The sequence below is a fragment of the Microcebus murinus genome, chromosome 9, assembly GCF_040939455.1.
Source record: "Microcebus murinus isolate Inina chromosome 9, M.murinus_Inina_mat1.0, whole genome shotgun sequence".
NCBI lineage: Eukaryota > Metazoa > Chordata > Mammalia > Primates > Cheirogaleidae > Microcebus > Microcebus murinus.
The window spans coordinates 74,812,521-74,839,086 of NC_134112.1; the positions used below are offsets into that span (position 1 = coordinate 74,812,521).

The window sequence follows — 26,566 nt, forward strand, 5'->3', positions numbered from 1 at the left end:
TAAGTGCCATTTGTTTAGAATTTCTATTACATGAAGCTAATACCATCTAACTCATAGCTATGTTGTGTAATGTACGTGATGTGACTATTGGTACATGATAGATATTTAATTCCAATCATAGCCATGTATTGAGCCCTTACTATTTCTCATGCATTGTTCTGCATTCTTTACATGTATTAATTCATTTAATTCTCTCAATAATCTTATCAGGCAGGACTTCATAGAAGAAGAAACTGAAGCAACAAGGGGTTTAATTTGTACAGGGTCACAAATAGGGTGAGTGGTAGAGCTGAAATTTGAGTCTAAATCAAGAGCCTCCACACTTAGCTGCTGTGCTACTGATAATATTAGATCCCTCGTTCTCTTATCATAGTCCCATTCTGGCCTCAGTGACTCTGCTTTCCAGTGCTCTGCACTCACGTGAATTTCACAGAACTCCAGAGTGTCTGACAAGTTTTAGGGGCATAACAATGGACTGATGCAGCATATAAAATAAGACTATTTTTCAGAAAAAGGAATCCCATTTTGAAAATTAAATTTAGTAGCATAGTCTATAGGCTGAGTAATGACTTTATTATTGATATACAGGAAAGTTGTCATAAATGAACAAAAAAATGGGTAGATTCACAGAATATATGATTATATCATGTGCAGAATGTATGACTTACTGAAAAAGGAAAACTTGCAGCTAATTCAAGAACTTACTTATTCCCAGCAGTGATTTCTTAGTTGTCTCAGAAAGATATCTGTCATCACAAAATATTTATTTTGTTTATAATTTTTTTAAAAAGACAGTAAATGCATGACAATTATTTCCATATAGCTCTGTGGTATTTTGTTTTTGTCTTGCTGCTACGTTCGAGTTTTTCACTCATGACCCATCATAGAACAAATGATCCCACATGATTTCTTAGTTCAGTGGTTTTTACATAACTAATCAGCAGAACAGCTGACTTGAATTTTATAGATTCTCCTGGTCATAGGTTCTTTAACAAAGAGATTTCATAAAAGTGACTATCTTCTGATATTAGAATTCTCTGAGATAGCTGAATTATCTTCAGTATAAGCAATGGCAAGTTAAACATTTTTTAATAATCAGCTTTATGAAACCATACACATTTGTTTTTGGAACACATAACTATGGATGGTGAAATTAGGCAAAATCTACTTACAATTTTTTTGCCAAAAGTTAGTTTAGTTGATCTACACCATTATTTTTTGACTTAACACTTACTTACAAACTTCCAAGAAACTGTATTTCATGGAACACACTTTGGAAACCATATGGCCTTCTTGGGAATTATTATGTCTTTTTTGTTTCAATAAGATTTTTAGAGTACAATTAAAATAGGTTTTTGAACTTTATGAAATACTGTAGGGAAAGGTAAAAAATAATGACCAACCCAGTGAAACATTTATCCTCCTAGATAGTATCTTTTTCCTAATTATCAGCCTTAGCTATTAAACCGTTCATTCATATGGACATCTCCAATTAAAAGGAACTCCTGGAGTAAGGTAAAGGCGCTCAGTGGGAGTTAATTAGTAGGGTGTGATGATGCTATGTTCACTTTGGTTTTGACCTGTCGAAGTCAGCCAATACAGTGGAGCCTCAAGACACAGTTAGCCTTTAAAGATAAAACACTGAAGAACCACGAAGTATCTGATGTGGGCAGTGGAACAACTGCAAAGTTCTACAGCAAAGCCAGACCTCTAACTTAAAAGCAGTGTTAGCTCAGCTCTGCTAGGCCAGGCGAGCATAACTGACTGGTGACAGCAGGATCCCAGAACAGCTGTAGGCCAATCCAGAGAAGTGGAATATTCTGGAGATCAGCTTGAAATGCCACATGGTTGCAAATTATTAAGAATCAATGACAGAAAGCAGGTCTGCTGAGCATGTGAGAGGAGGTAAGGCCCAGTGACTTAAACTGGAGGGAGAGAGGCAGCCTGAGGTAGGCTCATAGCATCAGCCTTTTGGGGGTAAAACGGCACAGACTTAGAGATATGTGATCTATAAGGACAGACTTGCCAGACTTGGCCTTAAATGAAAGAGCCATTTCATCCCACACAGTGAGATGTGACAACTGCTTTAAAGTAATGATCAAATCGTAGCAACAGAGTTCAAGTTCAGGAAATAATAAGCTAATTTAAAACGCATGGAGCATGTAAGACAATCTAAAATGACAATGTTATATCTTGAAATTTCTGCAGGACACCTTCTTTTATAACTGGGGCCATGGAGTCTTAAGCTCCTCCTTTAAAACGGGCAACCTCTAATTTTGCATTGCGTGCCAAGGACGATAGCATATTTTCCACAGGAAAATGCCAACGCTTCACTGGACATGCTTGAAGATAACTGACAGTATCAAAGCCTGAACTGATATGGCTGTGTTGGTTTCTGAATAAACGGCTTCAGAGTTTTGTAACTGACACCATATGCTTTACACAGTCCTCAAACACAACTAGACAAAATCCATTTCCAATCTGTTCCAGATTGTCTTGTGTATTTTATGGCTAAGGGCTGAATCATAAGCTAATAGTCAGAGCCAGGGAGAAAACTTAGCAACTTACAGATTAGGGTTCAGTTAGTCTCAGATGTAAAGGATGCCCACAGTTCTGGGTATAGGAGAGAATCAGCTGTTTATAGGAGAGTTTCAACTGCTTTGGACCCCACCCCTCTTGCCTCTGCCTCCATTGTGTCTTCTGCTTAGAAAGCCCATTGGCCTCCTATCTAGCTGCCTGGTGAACTTCAATATACTTCAAGTTCAAACTGAGGGTATCTCAAGTTGATCATGTTCCTTCGTGCCAACGTGTCCAGAACAATCTTCATTTCAGCATTTAGCACTTTCTGCAGCAATTGTGTGTTTACTTACCTATTTTCTCTGCTAGAACTCCTTGAGGGCAGGGGATGTGGCCAGTTCATGTAGATGTTAAACAAATGTCTATTAAAGAAATCAATTTTAAAAAACCCAATTGAATGAATGTCATAAGCTATAAATTTCTTTGGAGAACTGAAAACACATGACAAATGAGTACTGATGATTTTGAAAACCAATATTTCCCTTGATGCTAGGTGTTAATATGTAAATATTTATTCATTGTCTACCATGGGAATTAATTTTAAATCTTTAATAATTAATTTCCTAATGTGCTATTATTCAAAAGTAGACATTATTATGGGTGATCCACCCTGAGCTGGAAAGATTCTTTAAGGCTTTTTTTCCAGGAGAGGGGATGAATTTGGCCTGAATTATTTACAGTCTTGCCTAGACCCACTTTTGACCAACTGTAAACATTTTAAAGTGCAGCTGGTTATGTTTAGGAATGCCATCTGTAGCCATGAAAAAAGAATCTCCCCTGAGGAAGATTTAAATTGGTCTGTAAATGTTTCACAAACACAACCTTTGTTTCTTAGTACAGTGTGTTTTGTTTTTATTTTGTTTTGTTTTTCAGTCTATGAAGCATGGGTTTGAAGTCAGATAAACCCATAGTTCAAATTAATTGGTTCTAATTAATTATTCTACTTTATTAAGCTGTGTGACTTCATAAGGAGCTTCCCCCAAACACTCCAAACTTTGGTTTCCTCCTCTGTTGAATGAGGATAATAATATCCACCTCAAACAGTTGCAAAGATTCCATACAGTAGTGTTTCTGGAGTGCCTACCCTGGAGCCTGGTGTAACCCAGGTTCTCTGTAAATGCCATTTCCCTTTGTTCTTGCCAACTCACCAAGGGATCAGTGTTTCCTGAAGAGTTAATCTGTAAAGATGGTAGGTGTACCTTACCTTAGCTCTTGTTTCGCCTGTCCTCTTACTGTTCACAAAATTTTTAAGAGAAAATGCTTATAGATTATAATTTGTGCCCTGGTGGCCAGGGGCACGGTGGCTCATGCCTATAATCCTAGCACTCTGGGAGACCGAGACAAGGAGGATCGCTTGAGGTCAGGAGTTCAAGGCCAGCCTGAGCAAGAGCAAGACCTCTTCTCTACTAAAAATAGAAAAATTAGCCAGGTATAATGGTGCACACCTGTAGTCCCAGCTCTTCCGGAGAATGAGGCAGGAAGATCGCTTGAGCCCAGGAGTTTGAGGTTGCTGTGAGCTAGGCTGATGCCATGGCACTCGAGCCCAGGCAACAGAGTGAGACTCTGTCTCAAAAAAAAAAAAAAAAAAACACAGAACAATGTGTGCCCTGGGATACCCATGAATGCCAATAGGATGTGACTACAGAGTCACTACCCTGCTGTATGAAACTTCAACAGATCTGTGTTCCTACAGGTTAGAACATTTTTCTATTGTTAATGCATTTTTACCTTCAAGAATGCTCTAAAACATGACTATCAAGTTACACTAATCTAATCCTTTAACTTTTAAAATTAATATTTGAGTTACAGAAAGTTTCCAAATACCCTTCCAACCAGCTTCCCCTAATGTTAACATCATGACCATGGTCCATTTATCAATACCAAGAAATTAATATTGGACAATATATTTGCTGAACCAAATACCTTATTTGGATTTCAATAGTTTTTCTAACAATGTTCTTTTTCAGGTCTAGGATCCCTTTTGTTATTATGTCTCTTAGTTTTTGTTTAATCTCTGAAGATTCTACAGTCTTTCCTTGTCTTTTACAACCTTGACATTTTAAAGAGTAAAGGTCAATTATTTTGTGAAATACCTCTCAGTTTGGAAATACATAATGGTTCCTACTAATTAAATGAAGTGACACATTTATAGCAGAAATGTTATAGAAGGGATGCTGTATTTCTCTTGCGAGGGTAGTGTATGCTGGATTTCCCCACTGTAAAGTTACATTTTTCCCTGTGTCATTAAAAAATATCTTAGGGGAGTGGCCTTCAGACAGTTTCAGAATATTTTTAAAAATCTAATTAACATGTATGAAAATGTAAGACTATACAGAGAAAAGACTATCCTGTCATAGACACAAGTATGTTTTATAGGTGTCTGATTTTTGCATTGTTTGAATATGTTTAAACTAAAAATAAATATTAACTTTTGATCTCACAATGTCATAGTAGTTTGGATGTTCAGTTTTGAAGGCATTAGCATTTCTTTCTGGATGACAGAACGTAGTTACTTTTAGCATGCTTTGAGCTTAACTGTGGATGTGCAGCATGCTGATCAGTGAGTAATCTTTGAAAAATTATTCAGTGCTGAACAATTAATATTAAAGCCTCACTATGAGATGGAATTTATAACTTTATGACATATAAGGAGGTTATTCTTTTGCAGCATAACATATCCCATGTATAACTTGGTTGCATGTATTTAACTTGCATTAATGGTGGAATGCAAGCCTTTACTCTTGGGCTATGGGGTATGCATTTAGACTGCCAGGCTCTTTTTCCTACTCCTCTATGTCTAATTCTCAACCATGTTCAGATGCCATATATTTATGGTTATGACAGGTAAGCTCAGCTAGTGAGAGCAGATTCTAAAGAAGGCTAGTATCCCAGCTCTGTCCTCTTGGCTCTGTTCCATATATCAGTTATACTCCACACTTCTGTCTATCCATTGACGCTATAAACATGTAGTAAACACCTATAAGTCAGGCAGGTCCTATGCTCAGTCATTAGACATGGGTGAATTAGATGAGAGATTACTAACAGTTTAACAAGTATTTATTATTGCAACTTGAACAATAAAATCAAAGTCTATGAGCAATATAATTTTACTTTTGTAAATATTTAAAACCAACATATTTATATGTAAAGAAAATTAGGCCCTAAGACCAGGGTAACTACACACTTTATCTTGGAATATCATCTCAGATATGTGGATCACACTGTAGCTGTGATTTTTAATTATATATTTTTAACAAAGATACATTTTAGCTGATGATCTAGCAAGGGGCTAGAGCAGAGTTTTTAATAAATGTATTGAGATTTTTTCTTCATGTTATTATCAATTTGATATGACAGAGTTTGAGGTAAGTCTCAATCCCCTCACAAAAAGTGTTAATATGGGAGATATCTACCTGACACCAAGCCTTTTAGTGAAATGTAACACATAATTAAAATCCAAGAATTATTGTGAAATTCAAAATTATTTTAATTTATTCATAAACACCATTGAGTTTATAAAAAGGAGACATCTTACATATGTTTTAATTATAAGCTTTTAACTACATAATCATTGAAAGTTTGATTCATAATAATAATAATGACAATGGTAATAGTAATAACAACAACATAATAATAACATATGGAGATTTCTGGAGGTCAGGCATTATTCTAAGGACTTCAGATATAGTATCTTATTTAATCCTCACAGCAAATCTGTAAGGTACTTTTATTATCCCAATTTTACAAATGAGGTAATTGAGGCTAAAAGAGGCTAAATGAAGTGGCATAGCCTTGGTTCAGACTTAGGCATCTAGATTCAGAGACCATACTCTTATTAAACTCTTACCCACTACAACTTGCTAAATAGTTAGGTTATAGGATAAGCTGGTATGACAGAGAGTTCTAAATCACAATGATTTAAATATTAATGAGATAGAAATGTATCTCTCTCACATAACAGTAGTGGGGTGAGTGGCTTAGGGATGGGTAAACAACTCTGCCATCTCCTACATGTGGCTTCTGTCTCTTGTCCAAGGTGTCTGCATGGCTTCTTGCCATCTCCCAGCCATCAGGAAGTGAAGGACAAGCAACTTCCCTTTTAATGATGTGACCAGAAGTTTCACTTCTGCTCATATTCTAATGTCCATTACTTGGTCACAGAGCCAGACATATGTGCAAGGAAGGTAAGGGAAATGTACTCTAATTGAATGCCCATGTGTCCAGCTAAACCCTTGGGGGTTCTATGATTAAAAGAAAGAAGTGACCAAAGAATATAGAGGAAAATTAGCAGGCTCTGCTAGAGCCTACCCCTCTGGCTTTGGCCATGAACCTAATGAGGAAGACCCTTCATCTCTATACAGAATCCTCACCCTTCCCAAAGGAGACGATCCAGTTCAAAGTCCAAGATTGCTAGGGAATGTTCTGGAAGTTCTGAATGATCCAGTGACGTATAAACAAAAAGACAAGTTATGTGTCAAATCTATTCCATACTCAACATGGAGAATAACCTCAAAGAAAACTTGGCAAAAATATAATGGTCAGTTGTCCACAGCAGTTATCAAATTCAGTGACAGGATTTACAAAGACTCCTTTGTAAACGAACATGGGGTAAGTTCCTTGGCTAGCCTAAATGTTAACACTTTAGGGAGGAACTCCTTTGAACACTGCCTTTTTTTTTTTAAGGTTCTTCCTTATTTATTATTTGGAGATGGTTGTTTGAGCATGTGCCCTAATTGAGCATTGCATAGTTTTGCATCCTACTTCCTACCAGGGCAAGGTTAGGCCTCAGGTTTGTTTTTATGGTCAAGCAGTCAGAAACTTTTGCAAGCCAGTCTTGTGGTTTCACTGGAAATATAATCCCCTAAAAAATTTAGTAAGCTTCTGTTCTTTTTGCTTTTAGGCAGTTCCCTATAAATATGCTAACTATATTAGAACAAAAGGTCTTCCTTTGTCTAAGCCAAGATATGCCTATGGAAGATACTATTTTTAAAAAATATTTCCCAATGTCTTTGATTAGCATTTCCCAAAGATATCTCCTGACCATTTAATCTTATTAACCACTAAATGAACTCTGGCATAGGCTTCAGTCTGCTAGATAGTCTGTGATGCTTTAAGTTTTTGAGGTATTCATGAAATGTTTTGGAAGGCCTGATATGCCAAGAGTTAATATACATCTGTGACAGACTTGATGGGACATGATGGGTGGCTGGTGTCTTTAAGAGTGAACACAATGATTTCCAAATATTCTTATTGTGCTGCTCTCAGTCTTCATTAGGTGTTCCAGGACCTCCCAACACCTGAAAGCAAGTATAGAAAAAAATCAACCCATCACTGTGATTTGAGGCAAAGCAAAACTTGTTCGTAAATGTTTAAGTTCCCTTCAAGTTTTCAAATCCCACAATCCTAAAGATCACTGTATGTGTGCATATGTGTGTGTGTGCATATGTGTAGATATAGGTGTGTTTGTGTAGCAGTTACTAAGATGATTGTAGACAGGAAATGTCTACACAGTGCCCAGACATATTAATAGTATAACTGTGTGTTTTATTAAGTATTCAACTCTATTAATAGTGCCACTCAGATGGAAGATTTTCCACAAAAGCAACATCTTTAAGGATCACAACCTCATATGCTTTATTAGTGGACTATTTATGAGTGATACTGTAAATGCTGAAATATCTATGACAGTAATTATTTTCAGTATCAATATCTCCTGAGCAAACCTGTTTACTACTTAATACATGGCAAACATCTGTTGTTATGTTTGGTGTCACCATGGTTGGTAAGTTCACATCAATTAAAAGTTGTCATTTAAAATATGTCTGTAGCCGACTGCCTATTTCCAATCACTACTATTTTTGCTTCAGCCTACATATATATAGGCTTGCTCCTTTGGAATGTGAAATAAACTTTTCTTGTTGTTGTGTTGTTATTGTTTTGTCATTTCCCAAACTGATCCAGATTCTTCAAAGATGGAGGGAACCCAAAGTAGTACATTCGGTTCCAACTCCACACTTCTTTGTTCACAAATCAGAGAGAACTGAGCATTTTCATATATCTCAACATATAAATTCATTCTTTCTTTTCATTTGCATTCGCATCTACCCTTCTGGATTCCATCTGGAACCAAAACCAAAAGTGCCGAGAGACCACAACAAAGGCTTCTTTCGTGGGAGTTTCCAGCTCACTGAAAGTGGGAAGCATTAGTCATCTATCTCACAGGCTCCATCTCACTAGATTTTCCAATCCAAATTCTACAGAGCCCGGAGACTCCTATGTATCTCTATTATAAGTTGAAAATATAGGATGCCTTTCAGAATGGACTTCAATAAGCAAAACCATGATGGCCCATTCCTGGCTAATTTGAAGGCCATCTAGGTTGAAAAAAAGAAAACATATTAGTTCAGAGATTTGGAATGCATGAGAAATGTAAAGAAGTATTTCCAATCTTGATGTCATATTAATAAATTTAATTGAGTAGAACTAATTCATTTTCTTATAATTTGTTTCAATTTCACTTCTTCCTGAGTTCATTGTGGACTGACTTAAAATTCTTTCATAGTATAATGTATGGCCACTTTTCAGCTGATATTTGTTTAGAGAAGAAACACACACAGTTGTGTCACAGTAGATGATGGCTCATTGCTATATAGATTCTAATGTGTTATAAGTAAGACTATGAATTACAAACATAAATAGCAGGTGAAATCATATGTACTATCCTGCTAGCCAACCTCAAGTGCCATTGTTTTCTAAAACAAGTAAAATTGAAAACTTATTTGTAATTTCTCATTAAAACAGGATAACATCAAGCACTGAACCTTATCAATTCTTAAAACAATGTTTTTAGAGGTCTTTTCTTCCCAAAATAGAATGTCTAGCTACACAATTTCTTTAAAATTCAAAGTAAGGGAATTATATAGGTAAACTTTGTTCACTACAAATATTTTATTGGAAAAAATTATACATAAAAATCAAAATGTTTCTTCTTCCTAAGTGAAGATGTTTAATTTTGTACTGTACTTTAAAAATCCAGCTACTTAGTAAAACTTGTTATAAGTTTTATAAAAAGGGATAGAACTTAGAGACTTACCGGATAAGAATTTTTAAACAGAACAAAATTGAAGAAGCTTAATTTGTTGCCACATTCCTGAACTTTTACATCATTAGAATAACCCAAGCATGAAAATCATGATTCCAAATCAATGCGACTGATTTTTACCCACTTCCTGTCTTGATCTCTGTACACCATCCACTCTGAACGTGAACGGCCACGTTTTCACTCAGCTCCACAATGTTTCCGCTGCTCCTTCCTCTACCTGGAACATTTCCTTGGCTGATTTCCTTACCTCTTTTCTGACTTTCTATTATTTTACTTTAGCATCTTACATATTATTTTTTAATGTATAGTTTTAAAAATATAAACATAATTGATACTAAAAATATGAAAACACATAAAGTGAAAAGTAAAAGTCCATTTTTGCCTTTTCATCTCTGGCCTACTATTCTTAAACTTCTAAGACATCCACTCTTTGGAGTTTCCCATGTATCATTCCAGAATTTATATATGCATGGTCAAGCACATATAATATCTACCACTCTTTATTTTACTTAAATAAGATCATGGTATACATCACGTTCTGTTTGCTTTTAATAATACATCTTTCATATCCCTCAGTATCTTCACTTTGCATTTGTCTTTTCTAAGAATTGCAAAATATTGCCTTATATGGATATGTAATAAGTTATTTATCCAGTTCCCTATTAATGGACACTTGAGTTGTGTCAAGCTTTCTGTTATCATGTGAAGTGCTCCAGTCAATTTCCTTGTACATGTATCTTTGCATACTTTATAAAGTTTATCTGCAGGATGAAGTCTTAGCAATATAATTGCTGGTTTAAAGGCATATGCAATTATTTTGAGAGATGTTTTCAAATTGCCCTCCGTAAAGAATATAAGTGTCTCTTAACATGGATTTATATGCATTGCTCTCTTTTCTTCTTGAAACACATTCAGTTTTAGGATTAATATGGTATTTAAAAGATGATTTCAGATAGATTTTGCTGTAATTATTTATTGCTAATGTATACTTCAGCTAATTACCCTATAAATGTTCACTGGATGTCTAACACTGTGAATCACACCATAGCTACTTAGTATTTTATGGCTGATTGACTACAATACAAGGAAAGAGTTGCTAAATTTAGAGACAACATAATGACAGAAAATAATTCATTCCTTCAGAACAAGATGCAAGTCTGTACAAAGAATCCATTTGGGAATTTCTCAAAAAAAATAAATAAATAAAGGAAGAAAGGAAAACCACAAACACAAAATTCTATAGCTAAATAGATCATATGGGAATTATTTAGATACCATTTATTTTGTAGATCACAAAAACATTAGAGCCAGAATTATATCTGAGGCCATTCCAGTATCCCAAATATCCAAGCTGTAAGGAATCCAGGGTGGACTAAGCTAGGTCATGTCTACCTTTATATTTCCAGCCTTCCTTCTGTGTTTCAACAGCTTCTTCCCTGGAACTGGGCCTCTCCCCAATGTCCCTTTCTTTCTTTTCCTTCAATTGCTACCATGTACTGACAGTATCTGTGATTGGGAACCACATGTTGAATGCTTATCACATGCCCAGGGTTGTGATAAATGCAAGAAACAGAAAGATGATTACAAACTTTCTGATCTGGGCTTGTGCTGTGGATTGATTTACTATACCAAACTCAGCCTTGGTATGCCTCTTATGAAAAGGCATAAAGCAATGCAAGTTGACTTTAAGAAACTAGCTTTCAGCTGGGATTGGGCTAGAGGTAGAGTATAGGAGATTAAATATTAGACTTTTCCCATAAGGGTTGATATCAGACTATGAAAGCAATGATTTACTCTCCCCTTAGGAAAGTATGTATTAAGATTACATACAGCAATGTATTAAGATGAGATAGCATAGGTCTGAAGTGAGACAAACCTACATTTAAATTCTGTCTCTCAGTAATTTAACATTTATGTTTTCTTATCATTAAAATGAAGGGAAGGCTTCTGATAAAAATGAAATGATCTGTATAAATTACTTAACGTGATGCCTGTTATATAGTAAATGCTGAAAAAGTATAGTTATTTCAATTTTCATTACTATTATCATTATGCTCCTATTTTACTCTTTAGAAACCTGACAAACCTATACTAGGTTTCTGTTAGGTTGGAAGGCAGATTAGAACTCCAACTAGCAACTGATATTCATACTGAGATTTTCAAAATATTTTTGCAATAAACTTGTAGCAGAATAGGCACTCAATTTATATATGGTAAGTTAAGTATTTTTTAATGTCTCCTCCCCAATTCTTGAATATGGTATTTTAAAAAATGAATAATTTATGTAAGAGACAGAAGCTCATATCATAAATATATAAATGGTCATATTTAAATATCTCCTAAAGTTGTGCTCTATTTATGATGTATTTTTCCAAAGTTAGCATCTTCAGTGTGTCACAAACAACTCAGGTTGTAAATTTTGCTTCTCAGCATATGTTTAAGAAATCAATCTTCTTGACAAAAGCAGAAAAAAGTTCCAAATCAAAATTATGAGTCTTATAGATTGATTTTCGTAGGAGAAACAAAATGAAACTGAAGTCTTTATCATGAAAAACCACTAGAGATCTCAAAATCTAAAGATTTCATGATTTTCCCTTCATAGCCCTTATCATAAAATATCATGTCATCTGTGGCATCCATAAAATTTCTCAGCTGACCATGATTATAATAAAAACTGAAAATTTCTTTATGTCAAGAGCTAATGAAACATTTTGTAATGATAGAAGAAAGGTTTCCTGATACAATGTTAGTGCATGTTATACTAAATTCATCTTTCAGTGCAGTTTAATTTTTGTTTAATCCTAAAAAACTTTTGGGCACCTTTTAGTGTATGTCCTAAAAAAGAAAAAAGTGCCCATCAATCCAAGAGTGGATTAATAAAATGTGGTATATGTATATCATGGAGTACTATTCGGCTCTAAGAAACAACAGTGATATAGCACATCTTGTATTTTCCTGGTTAGAGCTGAAACCCATACTACTAAAGGAAGTATCCCAAGAATGGAAAAACAAGCACCACGTATACTCACCAGCAAACTGGTATTAACTGAGCAGCACCTAAGTGGACACATAGTAACTGTATTAATTGGGTATTGGGTGGGTGGGGGGGGGCGGGTATATACATACATAATGAGTGAGATGTGCACCGGGTATATATATACATAATGAGTGAGACCATCTGGGGGATGGTCACGCTTGAAGCTCAGACTTGTGGGGGGAGGGGGAGCAAGAGCATTATTTGAAACCTTAAAATTTGTACCCCTATAATATGCTGAAATTTAAAAAAAGAAAGAAAATGTGAGTACCTCAAGGCAGACCTTGAGAATGAAACGCTTTCAGTTAAAGCTACAAAGACATCGGAGAAAGTATTATAGCACTGGACAAACTAGAAGTTACTAAGTTGAGTAGAGTGTGGGGTGAAGGTTAATAGGACTAGATGGGGAAGAGCCACAGAGCGAGGCAGCAGCCAGACTTTATTCTGAATTCAGCGCAGCCTCTTGAATTATTTCAAGCAGCGAAGGAAGCTAATAAAATTTGTGCTTTAAAAAGATGACTTTAGCAAAATGACTTTAGCCACACTGTGGAAAATGAATGTAAGGGTGGGCAGCAGAACTGGTGGCAGAGAAAATCTCTTAAGAGGTCAAGGCAATTCCCATGGTAAAAGAACACAAAGACACAGATCAAAATAGTATGAATCAAAGTCAAGAGAGAAAAATGAAATCAAGAGAAGAAAGCCGATATGAAGACTGGGGATTGGTTGGATGCTAGGAGAAATGAAGAGGATGCTAGGGGAAACTGCTGGAGGAAACTGCTAGGGGATGATGCTAGGGGAAATGATATTAGGGGAAACTCAGATAACTGAGGTGACCGACTGTCTTGGCAACTTACTCTTCTGAGCCCACCAGTATTTAGATTATGGGGGACAGAACACATTTGGGAATGATGATTTGTAAGTTCAATTTTAGCTGTTTTGTGACGAACAGTAAACCTGAGTAATAGTAGTTTAAATAAATAAAAGATATTTTCTTCTTATACAACAAGAAGTCCAGAAGTAGATGGTTGCAGCAGATCAAGGATGTCAACACTAAAGTCTCCACAGTTCTCTTGGCTTTTCCCTCAGAACACAAGATTGGTGTGTTTCAGTTATCAAGTTTCTGTCCCAGAAAGCAGGGAAGAAAAAAAGAGAGAGGAGAGAAAGGAACAGCCTCTGTGCCAGAAAAGCACAGGCTTTTCCTGCAATTCCCAGCAAGTTTCTACTTACATTTTACTGGCCAGAATTGTGTCAGGGGCCAGTCTTGGCTACAAGATAAAGAGGAAAGGCATGTTATTAGTGTTCTCTTTAGGAAAAGAATGCATGGAAAAGTGAGATCAGGACGGGTTTTGACTGAACCTATGGAATTTGTCAGAGTTATATTGAAATAGAGGTACCTGTGAGACACCCAAGGGAGATGTCCAGGAAGCAGGTGGATATGTGTCTTGAACCCCAGGAGTGGCTTATATAGGGATATAGTTTGAAAGTCACCATCCTGCAAGAAGTGGTTATGTCACGAAGGTAACTATCTCCCAGAATGCAAAGGAAGAGAGTCAAGGGTACAACTTTAGAGACGGACAGACCTTAAGGGAGGTATAACAGAGAAAGAATCTTCAAAGGAGTTGATGTTTGATAATAAGTATTAACAATACCAGGGAGATGGGCATCTCCAGAAGAAGTAAAGAAAAAAATACAAGTGAAGGAAGTAAACTTTCACAGATGGAAGAAAGTCTACTACGACATAAGAAAAGGAAGAAAAGATATCTTGGCACCATTAGTTTATTGGCAGATGGCAAGAAATTGATCAAATTGCTGTCTAATGAGTTCACCCTTTGTTTATAAATTAGGAGACAAGGTCACCCAGTGAGACCAATGGAGGTGTTGAAGTGGGGGAGCTTAAGGAGAATGACAAAAACCTGAAGTAGCCTTTCTGGAGAATGGGGAAGAGTTCCAACTAGGATAATAGAAAGAAGATTGCCAGGCAGTACTGAGAAACCAGCAGGACATTTTTTTTGGCTTTTATCTTTACATTTGTGTGAGTTTTGCCAGTGTCACTGAACCATGGTTGGAGGCAAATTGGATTATTCCAAGATTGAACAATTGCTGTGAACCTTTGGTAAAATTAAAAAAGAGATAGAAATAGAAATAGAGATAGAAATGAACAGTATAGACAAATTGAAAGAGGGTTAGAAATCATGGGAAGTCCTGCATGACTGAAGAGCAGGCAAGGGTAAGATTAGAAAAAGAGTATGTTTTATTTGGAGAAAATGGATTAGAATTAGAGGTAGAAAAGCTCTGGCTTGATTGAAAAGTTCAGAAGTTTGTCCAGAGATATTGTTGAATGAAATGGAATGGAGTCATATGGATATCAGATGGCAAACTGTGTAAGGGAAAGAATGATAATGACCAAGGTGTCACATTGGTAAACGTGGGAGCATAACTAAAAAGGTTGGTAGAAGACAGCCTGACTGCGCAAGGAGCCTCCCCTGGAGAGGGCTGCATGACAAGAGGGCAAGTTGTCCTTTCCCACAGGGCTGCAGAGCAAGTTTACCCATCTACCCCAGCACGGGGCTGGGTTTCTGGGAAGGCGAGGAGGTGGAGGGAACATTGTGTGCAGCCTTTGAGGGTTGTAGAAGGATTTGCTTACCATGGATGAGAGTGGCAGAGGACCAGTGAAATCAGATTAGAGGAGAGGAGGGATAAACAGCAGGCCTTGCATTTTGGTCCATGCATCAAGGGCCAAGGATATGAGGTGTGGTGGAATCTGCTGTTGTCTAAGCCTGGAAAAGTGTCAGAGGCTCCAAAGTGCCAACAGGTGCCTTTGCTCAGTGTTCCAGTAGTTCCACTGGGGGGAATACATCATGAGATCCCAGAGAAATCCCCCAGGTATGCCAACAGTGAAATTACCTCGTCTCTTCTGGGGAGAGGAACAGCTCTGTTCTGGAAAGGGATTCTCTGCCTTTCTGGAAGGAGGTGGCCATGCCAAGATTGGCATGTTTTGAAAAATCATTACTGACTTACTGGAAATGGCTGCATTTTGAGGGAAAAGGATGAAATGGGTCCCTCTGAAAGGAGCTGGGTGCTGCAGGGAGTGAATGCATATTTTTAAATTTAAGTGGGCATTTTAAAATTATTTAACCAGAGAAGGGGAGAATTGTTTTACCTTAAAGGAATGATCCCATGGGGTTAATGAAAGTAGGTAAGTTTTAGAGATACCTACCAACTCAAATAGTCCAATTTAGTATTATCCTAAAAACATAGCAATATCACATTAAAAAGGAGAACTAGTACTTATTCCTTTGCAGCCAAAGGTATCTGTAAGGAAGGAAATGGATGTCCAGAGGAATTGGTTATAAGAAACCATCAGACAGGGGGCAAAACCAGAAGCACCATAATGCCTTCAAAGTTAATCACTAGAGCACGTCATGAAAAGTTAATTTTTAAAATTATGTACTAAACATATTTACTTTGCACAAGTTTGAACCAGAAAATCACAGTTAATTATCTTACTGCACTCTGCTGAGAGCCATGACAATCTACTCAGTAATTTGGGGCTCCCTTGTGAAGTCTCCAGCAAAACATACACTTTAAGTGTGGAGATTTCAGAGGCTAATGCCGTTTTAAGCAAATCCACTAAATACTACCTTTTCTGTGTATACAGACTCAGTGGCTCCAGGAGATGACACTGACGACCAAGGGAGTTGTTATTCATTTTTTTCTAATATGCCTGAACCTGACCAAGTGACTACTCATCCTAGTGAAAAAATGAGAGATGCTAATGATTTTTTTCCTTTAAAGATTGTTTTAAAAAATTTTTATTAGTGGGATGAATCACTTTTAAGATCTAAAAGAATACTCAAAAAGATTCATGTGGCCTGAAAAGAATAGGTTTCATAAACTCTTAACAGGAAGAGAGAAGTTTGGCTGCATCTAGTCTTTCTACAGTGGCTTGATCAAGCAGAAGTTTGTTTTGTTTCCATATTAAACAGTGTAGAAGGAGGCAGCCCAAAGTTGCACTACGGCTCCACAGCATCATCTATGTCCTAGGCTCTATTTTTCTGCTCATAGTTACCTCATGGTCACAAGATGGCTGCTCATCCTTCCGGCTCGCATTTGTATTCCAAGCAGAAAGAAGAAACAGAGTGATGAAGAAAAAGTGGCATCAGAGAAGTAAAACTTCTGGAAATTCATAGCTGGCATGCACTTATATTTCTTTGGCTAGAACTGTGTTCCATGAACACCTTTAGCTACAAGAGAGATTAGAAAATAGATTATTTATTTAATGCTGGACACTTTATTACCTCCAACAAAATAAGGGTTTTTCTCTTAAAAAGAGAGTGGATGTTGTGTAGACCCCTGACGACAGCCCATGGGCCACATGTGGCCCGCCGAGGACGTTTATCCGGCCTGCCAGGTGTTTTTGCCGCAGCTGCCTGTCCTGGTTAGCAGCTGACTCATCCCAGGCCCACAGTGCACATGTGTGGAGAGTGTGCCACACTCTCCAATGGCCCTCCAATGGTCTGAGGGACAGTGAACTGGCCCCCTGTTTAAAAAGTTTGAGGACTCCTGCTAGGCAGTTTGCCACAGGACTTGAGATCACTTAATGCAATTCTTTCCCTTCCTCTCTCTCCAACCTTCACCATTTTGCAATATGCCTGAACCTGACCAGGTGACTAGTGAAGGAAAAAATGAGAGATGCTAATGAGATCTTTTCCTTTCAAGATTGCTTTGATTCCTGTCTTATCTTAAAATTCACTGGAGTCATTGTTTAGTTAGAACCAACAGGGCTGACCTATCAAGCGTCATAGAACAGGTACCCAATGGAAACCTCCATTAGAAAGCAGAAACGGCACCATATCAGGTAATGATTCAAACACAAAGACAACGTGAAGGTTCTAAGTAACAGGAGTGGCCCCCAGCCTGGCCACTTACCCTCTGCTTCTCTGTGCTCTGCAGTATGTTTATAATAATCATAGGCTCAAATGTGGGGTCCTTGGGCTTTTGCAAAGTACAAAAATTGAACATTTAAAAATATCCTGCTCTTTTGATGGTCATTTATTTAAGTAGCTTTGAAATCACAGCACAATATGTTTCTGTAACATTACAGCAAATCTATTCTAAGCAGCACCTAAAAGAATTAGGACCAATAGAATGCAGATTTCAGTTCAAGATTAGGATATGGGGATGGGGAACGTGCAGCCTTCTGATTTCAAGATTGTTCTTCTTTTAGAACCAAAGGAGGCAAGAAAAGCCTCATCTTTCCCTGCTGCACCCCTTTTAATACCGGGATTTATTCTGTCAAATTTGGATTCAGTCAAAAGGCCACACTGAAGGACCTAAAAGGCCACATGCAGCCTTAAGGCTGCAGGTTCCCCCCCCCCCTTGTGGAGATAATCTCGGAGGTGCAATCTCAGAAAAGATACTGTGATTTGATTATTAAAATATAGCGTAGATTGTCAGCATTACCAGTTTTTTAAACCTGGCTTTCTTTTTTTTTTTTTACTGAAGAAGTCAGATAAATCCTTTTCCCTTGTGGACTTTGACATGCTCTTCCTTCCTCTCGGAATTCTCATCTTCTCATTCCTCAATTTTTCACACCCTTCAGTTCAAGTGTCTCCTCAGAGAAGTCACCCATGACTTATCTACCTGAAATAGCCACCACTCACTCATCAGTGATTGAGTTTGCTCAGATTCCCCACAGGACAAGCCGTTAGCAAACTAGTAGCAACACATTTTTCTGATTGATTGATATGTGCCCATTACACACAGAGACCAGTTAAGCCTTTGCCGCTGTGTTCCTGACTCTGTTTCTAATGGCCCCTAGATAAGTAGAAGGACATGGTCGTATACACACACACACATACCACAGAAACCCCAAACAAGTAAGAATTTTCAGGCAAAATTATCTCTAAATCCAGACTTTTAAAAATGTGTAAACATTATGTGCATGGAGATATATATATATATATATACATATATATATATATGTGTGTGTGTGTGTTGAAAGATATCCTTTTTAGTAATAAATGGAACACAACATCTCAGTGTGAAGTACCTAAATTTAAATGGTATTAGAGCATTCAGAACTATGGGCAGATAAGTATGAGGTCTGTCCAGAAAATATCCAGCCATGGTTAATGTAATGAGAACAGTTATAGGGCTGGATACTTTTTGGACAGACCTCGTATTTTGCATTTAAAAGGAATATCCAACATGGTAACCATTATCCAGATTTCCTTTTATTCTCTTAATGGAGACATAGTTCTTCCCACAAAATTAGTATTCAGTATGTTCGTGGTTCAGTGAGCACACATGCACACGTGTGTGTTTCAGGTGGCATGAATTGTTCTGTAACCTTTGCTTTTTTTCTTAACCATGTCTTAAAGAGCTGTATTAGTGGTCCATTTAGATCTATCCTTATACATGTTTCTTATGCGTTACTTGAGGTTTTTTCTAGAGTAGACCCTGAGAAGTCTGGTTTCATGGATACAGGGTCTCTGAATTTTTTATTATAGTATAAACTGCTCTCCAAACGGCTGAATGAATTTGCACTCTCATCAGCAGGATATAATGGTAATTGTTTCTCCTTACACTCTTTAACATTTGACATAAACATTTTTTTGCAATCTGATAAATTAATCACATTTTTTCCTAACCTTAAAAAATGTCCAGTCTCCACCAAAATAAATGGATAGATATCGCACTATATATATATATATATATATATATATATATATATATATATACACTAACAAATATCATTCAGAGATGTTTATTCGTACTAAGTCTCCTCACAACATTATTATAAATTTTGTGTTATTTTTAGTTGTTTTATTATAATGGGCATCTAAACACAAATCATATTCCTAATTGTTAATTCATTCCAGTTTCAGTAATGAATTAAAAAATGAAAACATGTCTACCAAATCAAGACTTCAAGAAGTTCACACACCACCCCCATTCTTTTTGTTTCTCAAAATCCTGGATCTTTTTGTATGAAATCTGGGAATCTGAGTTGGTAGTTAGGATATTTGAGAGAATGAGGAAAAGTGACTAGAAATTGCCGATTGGAGGCAAAGTGACAGAGCAAAAAAGAAATCAAACCAATCTTTTTTTTTTTTATTTTAGTGTATTATGGGGGTACAAGTGTTAAGGTTACTTATCTTGCCCATGCCCCCCTCCCCCCTTGAGTAAGAGCTTCAAGCATGTCCATCCCTCAAACGTTGCACATCTTACTCGTTGTGTAAACCAATCTTTTCTCTTCGGTGTTGAGAATTTTTGATACAGAGAGGGAAACAAGTCTAACCTTTTATGCATTTTAAAAAAAAATTATCCTCTCCTTATGGCAGTCACTGGGTATGTGTGAGTGAGATAATTATTTGCTCCCATACAGCATTCCATCCAGCAGAAAAGGCATAGACAAATAACAAGCAAATAAATAATTACCAAATGGTAAAGAGTGTAAAGGAAACACACTGGACAAAAGTAGGGATATATCATTGTGCCAAAGTTTCAGAAAGGCCTGGCTGAGACCTGAAACACGAAAAGATATTCTCCATGCAAAATTAGGGAGAAAGCAATCTAGACACAGATGATAGCATTTCTACATGCTCTAAATTGTGATAGGCCAAGAGAACCCAGTGAGGAGGGTGGCAATAGAACCAGGTGAGGTAGGATAAAGGGACACAGGGACAGGAATAGGTAGGTACTAATAGCTTTGCTGAATAAGAGAAAATGAGGGTGGTCCAAGCTGCAGGTGCAGCAGTGGTTGGAGCAGAGGAAGGAAGTTTCAGTGAGCCAACATGCTGTTCTCTGCTGCACCTGCCAGACTACAGAAAGCATTGCTTAGTACAGAATATGCCTCTATAATGATATTGAGGGCAGTGAGATATTGTCTACTGTTATAAATTTGTGAACATGTTTTGAATAAAATACATGCATCTTATTTCATTTCTGACATATCGGGAGTTCTTAATAAATGTTTGTTGAAATGAAATTCATCTGTTAAATTCTCCCTGAATATTTCCCATTTCCCTTCTCACATTATCTGTCTTTTCCACTTGATATATTGTCTTCTATTATATTAATAGTATGTTTTATTTTTTATAAGTTGACACAGGTATATTTTAAGGTAAAACTTGCACCCAAATTTTTAAAAATTAGCAGAGCAATGACATGAATATCAATGTCAAAATAGAGATTGAATTGTCTTTGGAATTTATATTAACTCCCTAATTCACCCTACTAATGAAAGTAGTTATAAATACTTTTAGCACAAATAACTCTTGATAAGTCAATAGTCCAAGAAAGGTAAACAGTAGTTGTTTCCTTTATCCATAAAGGCTATTTGGCACAGAAAGTCTTATTTTTTAAATGTTATTACTATGGGTTGGTTTAATGACAACTAATATCTATTATTTTAATGCAGGATTGTGGTTTGCTGATTGACCCGGAGGAAACTTGTGGATTACAGCCTATTTCTTCTGACTACATTGAAGCCATTTCACAGTCTGAGCTAAAGAGTTGTCCATCTGGGGACATAAAAGGTGACTATCACATTGGGTGTCACATCTCTAAAAAAAAAAAAAAACCTCTTTAGTATAGATAAATATGTGCTTATTTAAACTACCCTTATACAAAAAATCAAGGGCATTGCTTTTTTCATTACTATGAACTACAACTCATATAATTAATATAAATGCATTGTTTCAATATTTGAAATACTTTGATTAATTTAATTCTTTTCTTTTTCACCCTCCCTTCTTTTCCTAGTTAATCAATATTCACCTACAGATCTCAGCTCAAAAGTCACTCTCACCAGAGAGCCTTCCATGAGCCTCTGATTTGTTTCCTTACTTCATGTTTCATAAAACTCTGCTTGTCTTCCATAGCAGTTATCACAGTTGTTGAAATAATTAAGTGCGTAATTAATTGTTTAATGTCAGTCTTCCCAGGATGTCACCTTCATGAGGGCAGGGAGTCTGACTTATTCTCATTATGTTAACTCACTTGGCACCATAATTTGTACATACTAGATAGAAAATAAATATCCATTGTGAACAAAAGAACTGCAAAGGATACAAGTTCAGTTTTAATAATTTCTTTTTACTTTTAAAACATCGTTGGGAATAATTACCAATGTCTCATATATATTGACCATTAATAGAGAAAGGGAAATTGTGACATCAAATTTATATTACAGTGTTAGGTCCTGCCTAAACCTTGAACAGACCTGGAATGAGACACTTCTTTGGTGCCTCTCTCCTCATTCCCTGTTTCTCTCCTTCCCCGGCAACCTTCTTTAAGTGGAAATAGTGCAGTTCAGCCAAAGCTGGGACTAAAAATGCCTGCAGACCAATTAGAGGAGCAAGGAGCGTGTTCTCCAAGCTTCCTGGTTATCGCTCTGTTCTCCTGACCCCAGGTTTCCCTTCATCTAAAAAATCTGAGAAAACACTTATGAGCTTTTCTACCCTTGCCATGAACTTCACACCACAGCTTGAATGGAAAATGAGTTTCCCAAATGGGCAGGACAAATTGCAATTTGGCATGCACGGTTAACAAACGTGGGCACGTCCTCGTTCTTGAACATGTGTTCTAAATAATAAATTACAGCCAGTGCATAGGGAGGGATTTACCCCTTATGATGTGTCAGGTGGTGTGATTTGTGATCCTCTGCTAAATGAGATACATATCTTTACATACAAAGGAGACACCGATGTTAAATTTTTTTATCAGATGACAATTTATGACAATCATAAAACAATCCTATTCCCCCCACCACACCAAGTTAAAAGTTCTTCAAGAAAAAGTTCAAGATACATTATTGGGATTCCTCAAGAAGTAGCAGCTTGATCTGTCCATTAAATGTGTGCTAACTTATGTCAGGCTCTGTTACAAAGCTATCTCTGTGCCTGGACCTTGCCAGAGAGGCTGCCAAAAAACAGTGGTCTTCTGGTACCTGAGTAGGTAGGCCCCTTTAGAGAAGCCCCTAGAATTGACTCACAAATCAAGCCTGTGCTCCTTAGCCTCTATCATCTGGCCCCTTCTTCCCTTTCCCACCCACTTCCAGCCTCTTTGTCTCACTCTATGATAATGCTGCTCTAAAACCCCAGCTTTTCGTCCACACTGTTCCCTAGGCCTGCAAGTCCTCTTCCTGTCTTTGCCTAACTTGTCCTAATGCTGTACCTTTCTCTGCAGGAAGCCTTTCTGCACCACCACATTCCCAGTTTAGCTTCTCTGTATTCCCAGAGCATCTTGGGCATATCTCTACAATAGCACTTACCGTATGTTTATTTATTTATTTATACCATATGTTTATTTATTTATTTATTTATATGTTTCTTTCTCTTACTTTGATCAGTGGTCTCCAAAGTGAAATAATGTACCCTGGGATAGGGAGGGAGCGGCACAGGGAAATCCATAGGGTGAAGCCAGAAAAGATTAAAATATATGTGCATTTTTTTTACCTAATAATTGTTATTTTTATGTTTTATAATGGACATAATATATAAATATAGGCATATCTGTGCATATATTACAGTGTACATGCGTTAATGACGATGGCTTCCCTAGGTTGTATGTTTCTCCAGAGCAGAGATTGTCCCTTACTCATTTTCCAGGGTCTAATATATGATTTTAAAATGGTCGCTGAACTAAAGTCAAGATCCAACGCTCCTCCCTTTCACAGAAGACTGTAAATGGCCAGGACACAATCGCCACAACCAACTGCTCCACCCTTGATCTGCTAAAGCCCCAAAGACTCAAAGTTACTGAGTGAGGTCAGGACAACAGTTTGCAAGAATGTATTGTTTGCTGCCAGAGATGGTTTCCTTCCCTAATAGCAGGATTCTCTCCTTTTGAAAGTTGTCATGGTAGACAACATTAAAAGGAAGTTTATTTAGGAGCTCTGGGTTTAGTGTATCAGGCCACACACACTGGTTCCAAAATCCTATTTTAACAGCATATTACAGTTATTTGGCAAAAGTGGATGCTTTTTTCTTAACCTTGTTGATGCAATGATGTCAAAATGTCTTTTTCGATAACGCCAGCTAATATACTTTTGAATGACTGTATTTTTTTAATTCTTAAATTGATTTCTATCCTTCAGGAAATAATTTAACTACAAGACACAATGTAGAAATAAATCTTTTACTTAAGAAAGAAAAAGTAATTATTCTAATTTGGAGAAAGAAGAAATTTATACAGTGATCACTGAATGAGATTTAACGTTAAGGAAGATAGTTCAGATTGTATTTTATATGTAAATAATGAAAAAATTTATTACTTTTATCAAGGAAATATGACAACTTATACTTTAACACTTCCAATACTAGATGTATTTTTTCTTCTTAAATAAAGAAGAAAAAATAGATGTATTTTTTCTTCTTAAATAAAAACCACTTTATAATATAAAGAGCTAGGACTCAGTAGTAACATTTACACGATTTTATATATCACTTCAGTCCTAAATCAGAGTTGAATTTTTTTTCTCCATTGTATCACCCAATCTGATTCATTTAAATAGATGAAATCTAATTTTCATTAAATGTAGAGCTATAAATGTAAATCAAATAACTTCTGCCAAAAGACATTCTTATTCCTCAGAATGTTATGCCCTAAAACATGTCATGCTTTATATCAGGAATCACAGCTTTGATTCATTCAGTATTCATATATATAACAGAATTTATGGTCCCTTTTTTGGACAATTTTAGTTAAGAGCTGGTATTATTTAAGATGTCAAGAATCCCAGCCCTGCAGATGTTATACAGATGCCTATTTCAAGCAGTTACTAACTTACAATAAATAAAAGGCATTGTTAACCAATACTAAAATGCAAAGAGTTATGACTGCATAAATATAGAGTAGTATGAACTATTGGAGCCAAGTTTTCAAAGACCCAATCATGCCTCCTTTTTATGTGGATGCTATTTTATGCCCACAAACTAATTGCACCCATATTTGAATCTTCGTGCATGCCACTTGTTTCTTCATCCTTAGCAGCAAGTGGTCGATAAGGGTCTGTCTCCGTTTGTGCTAAATTAGCTGTCAGCAAGGTTGAGGGGTAGAGAGTTGTTTGGAGCAGGGCTGGGATGCATATGCTCTTAGATTCTTAGGGATCTGATGAAAACTTGGCCTTTCAAAAGATTATCAAGTATAATCTCATTAGCAGAAACACATTTATGCCCTCAACATACCATGGTGCTATTAGAAAGAAAATTAACAATCTTTGTTTAAACACAGTTTCTGTCAACACATGAACTCACTGAGTAAATTCAGATTTTTCAAATAAAGATAAATTAATTATAAGACCAGTTTGTGGGTTTTCCTATAAGTGCTACCAAAGAGGCAGTTGGGCTGGATTTCATTGTCAACTGATGATTATGTGCTGACCTAACCTGACATGATAAAAAGATCAGAAAATTGGAGACTCAGAGACCTCACTTCTGTTATTTTAACTCTTTGAGCCTCAATTTGCTTCTTCTCTAAAAAGGCCCCCTCTAACTCTGCCCAAGGTGGTCCTATAAACCCACTAGATGTGGACCTCTATGAAATAAAGACTCTACCTCTTTTCTTTCCTTTTTATTAATTTCAGCATATTATGGGGGTACAAATTTTAATGTTTCTAATAATGCCCTTGCCCCCAATGCCCCCACAAGTCTGAGGAGGGGGCGGGTATATATATACATAATGAGTGAGATGGGCACCGTCTGGGGGATGGTCACGCTTGAAGCTCTACCTCTTTTCTAAGGAGGTTTTCTTGAGAAATTTATCAGCAAAGGTTAAACTTTTAGGCTGTGTCTAAATCAAATAGTATTAGAAGAAGCCAGGAAAAGATATGAAAGAGGTTGATTATTGATTACAAACCATGCATGCCAAGGCGGAATTAGAATTAGAAAGCAAGCTATATTCTGAATGATAAAGACAGAGGAATTATTAAAGGAGAATGGATGGAAAAATAAGCACTTTTGAAGACAGTCTTTATTTTGCCATTCAAAAACCAGTTCCTCTCCCGAATTTTCTATGTGGTTTCTTTTAGTAGTACTGTCATTCTCTGTATCTGGAAATTTTAGAAACATCTTTCATCTGGAAGATGATGCTCTTTTTCTTTAATAATACAGTCTAAGTAGAGGCCAGTTATTCCTGCCAGGCTCATCTCTTCACTATCTCTAAAGTACCATCCCTTCCCTTCCATATCTTCAAGTTTTATCTATCCATAAATACCTGTTCACACTTTATCTGCTCCATGTAACCTTCCAGAAAACTCTAACCTCCATGACTCTCTCTTTATTTTGAACTACCACGGCTTACTTGGGGTGGAGGTGGGAAAATACATAAAATACAGACATCAACTCTTAAGTATCAGGTACTATAGCTGGTGTTACACATATTTTTCTTATAGAGAAGTAAATTTAATTAAGAAAAGATTAATTAGTCCAATTTAAACAGTGGGTCTCAACCTTGTCTGCATATTAGAATCACCTGCAAAGCATTAAAAACCACTAATGCCTGAGTCCCATCCCCAGTGATTCTGATTTAATCAGTCTCAGATACAACCTGGGCTTGGGGAATTTAACAAGTTTTCCAGGTGACTGTAATATGCAGTCAATGTTGAGGTCCACAGGGCTCGTTAAAGGTAGAACCTAGGTGTGTGTGGTCTCCAAAGCCCAGGTTCTTTCAGTACCACACAGATAATTTTCTCATTTATGCATTACCGGTTATTATGCTATAATTATTTTACAAGTAAAAATTTAAATCCTCTAACTTGATTATAAATTTTTGAGGTTTGGCATTATAGTTAAGAACATGGATTCTGGAGCTGACTGCCCCACTCAGCTCCTGGTTCTACCACCTCC

At 36.7% G+C, this 26,566-nt stretch overlaps 1 protein-coding gene across 2 annotated transcripts in view; it reads left to right on the forward strand.

Annotated features, from left to right (window-relative positions):
• CPED1 (cadherin like and PC-esterase domain containing 1) overlaps positions 1 to 26,566 on the forward strand; it is a 267,036-nt gene that overhangs the window by 201,616 nt on the left and 38,854 nt on the right. For both annotated transcript variants that reach the window (XM_012757301.3, XM_012757302.3), the window contains exon 16: positions 21,139 to 21,256. In XM_012757301.3, the coding sequence (XP_012612755.2) occupies positions 21,139 to 21,256 (118 nt within the window). The remainder of the gene's footprint in view (positions 1 to 21,138; positions 21,257 to 26,566) is intronic.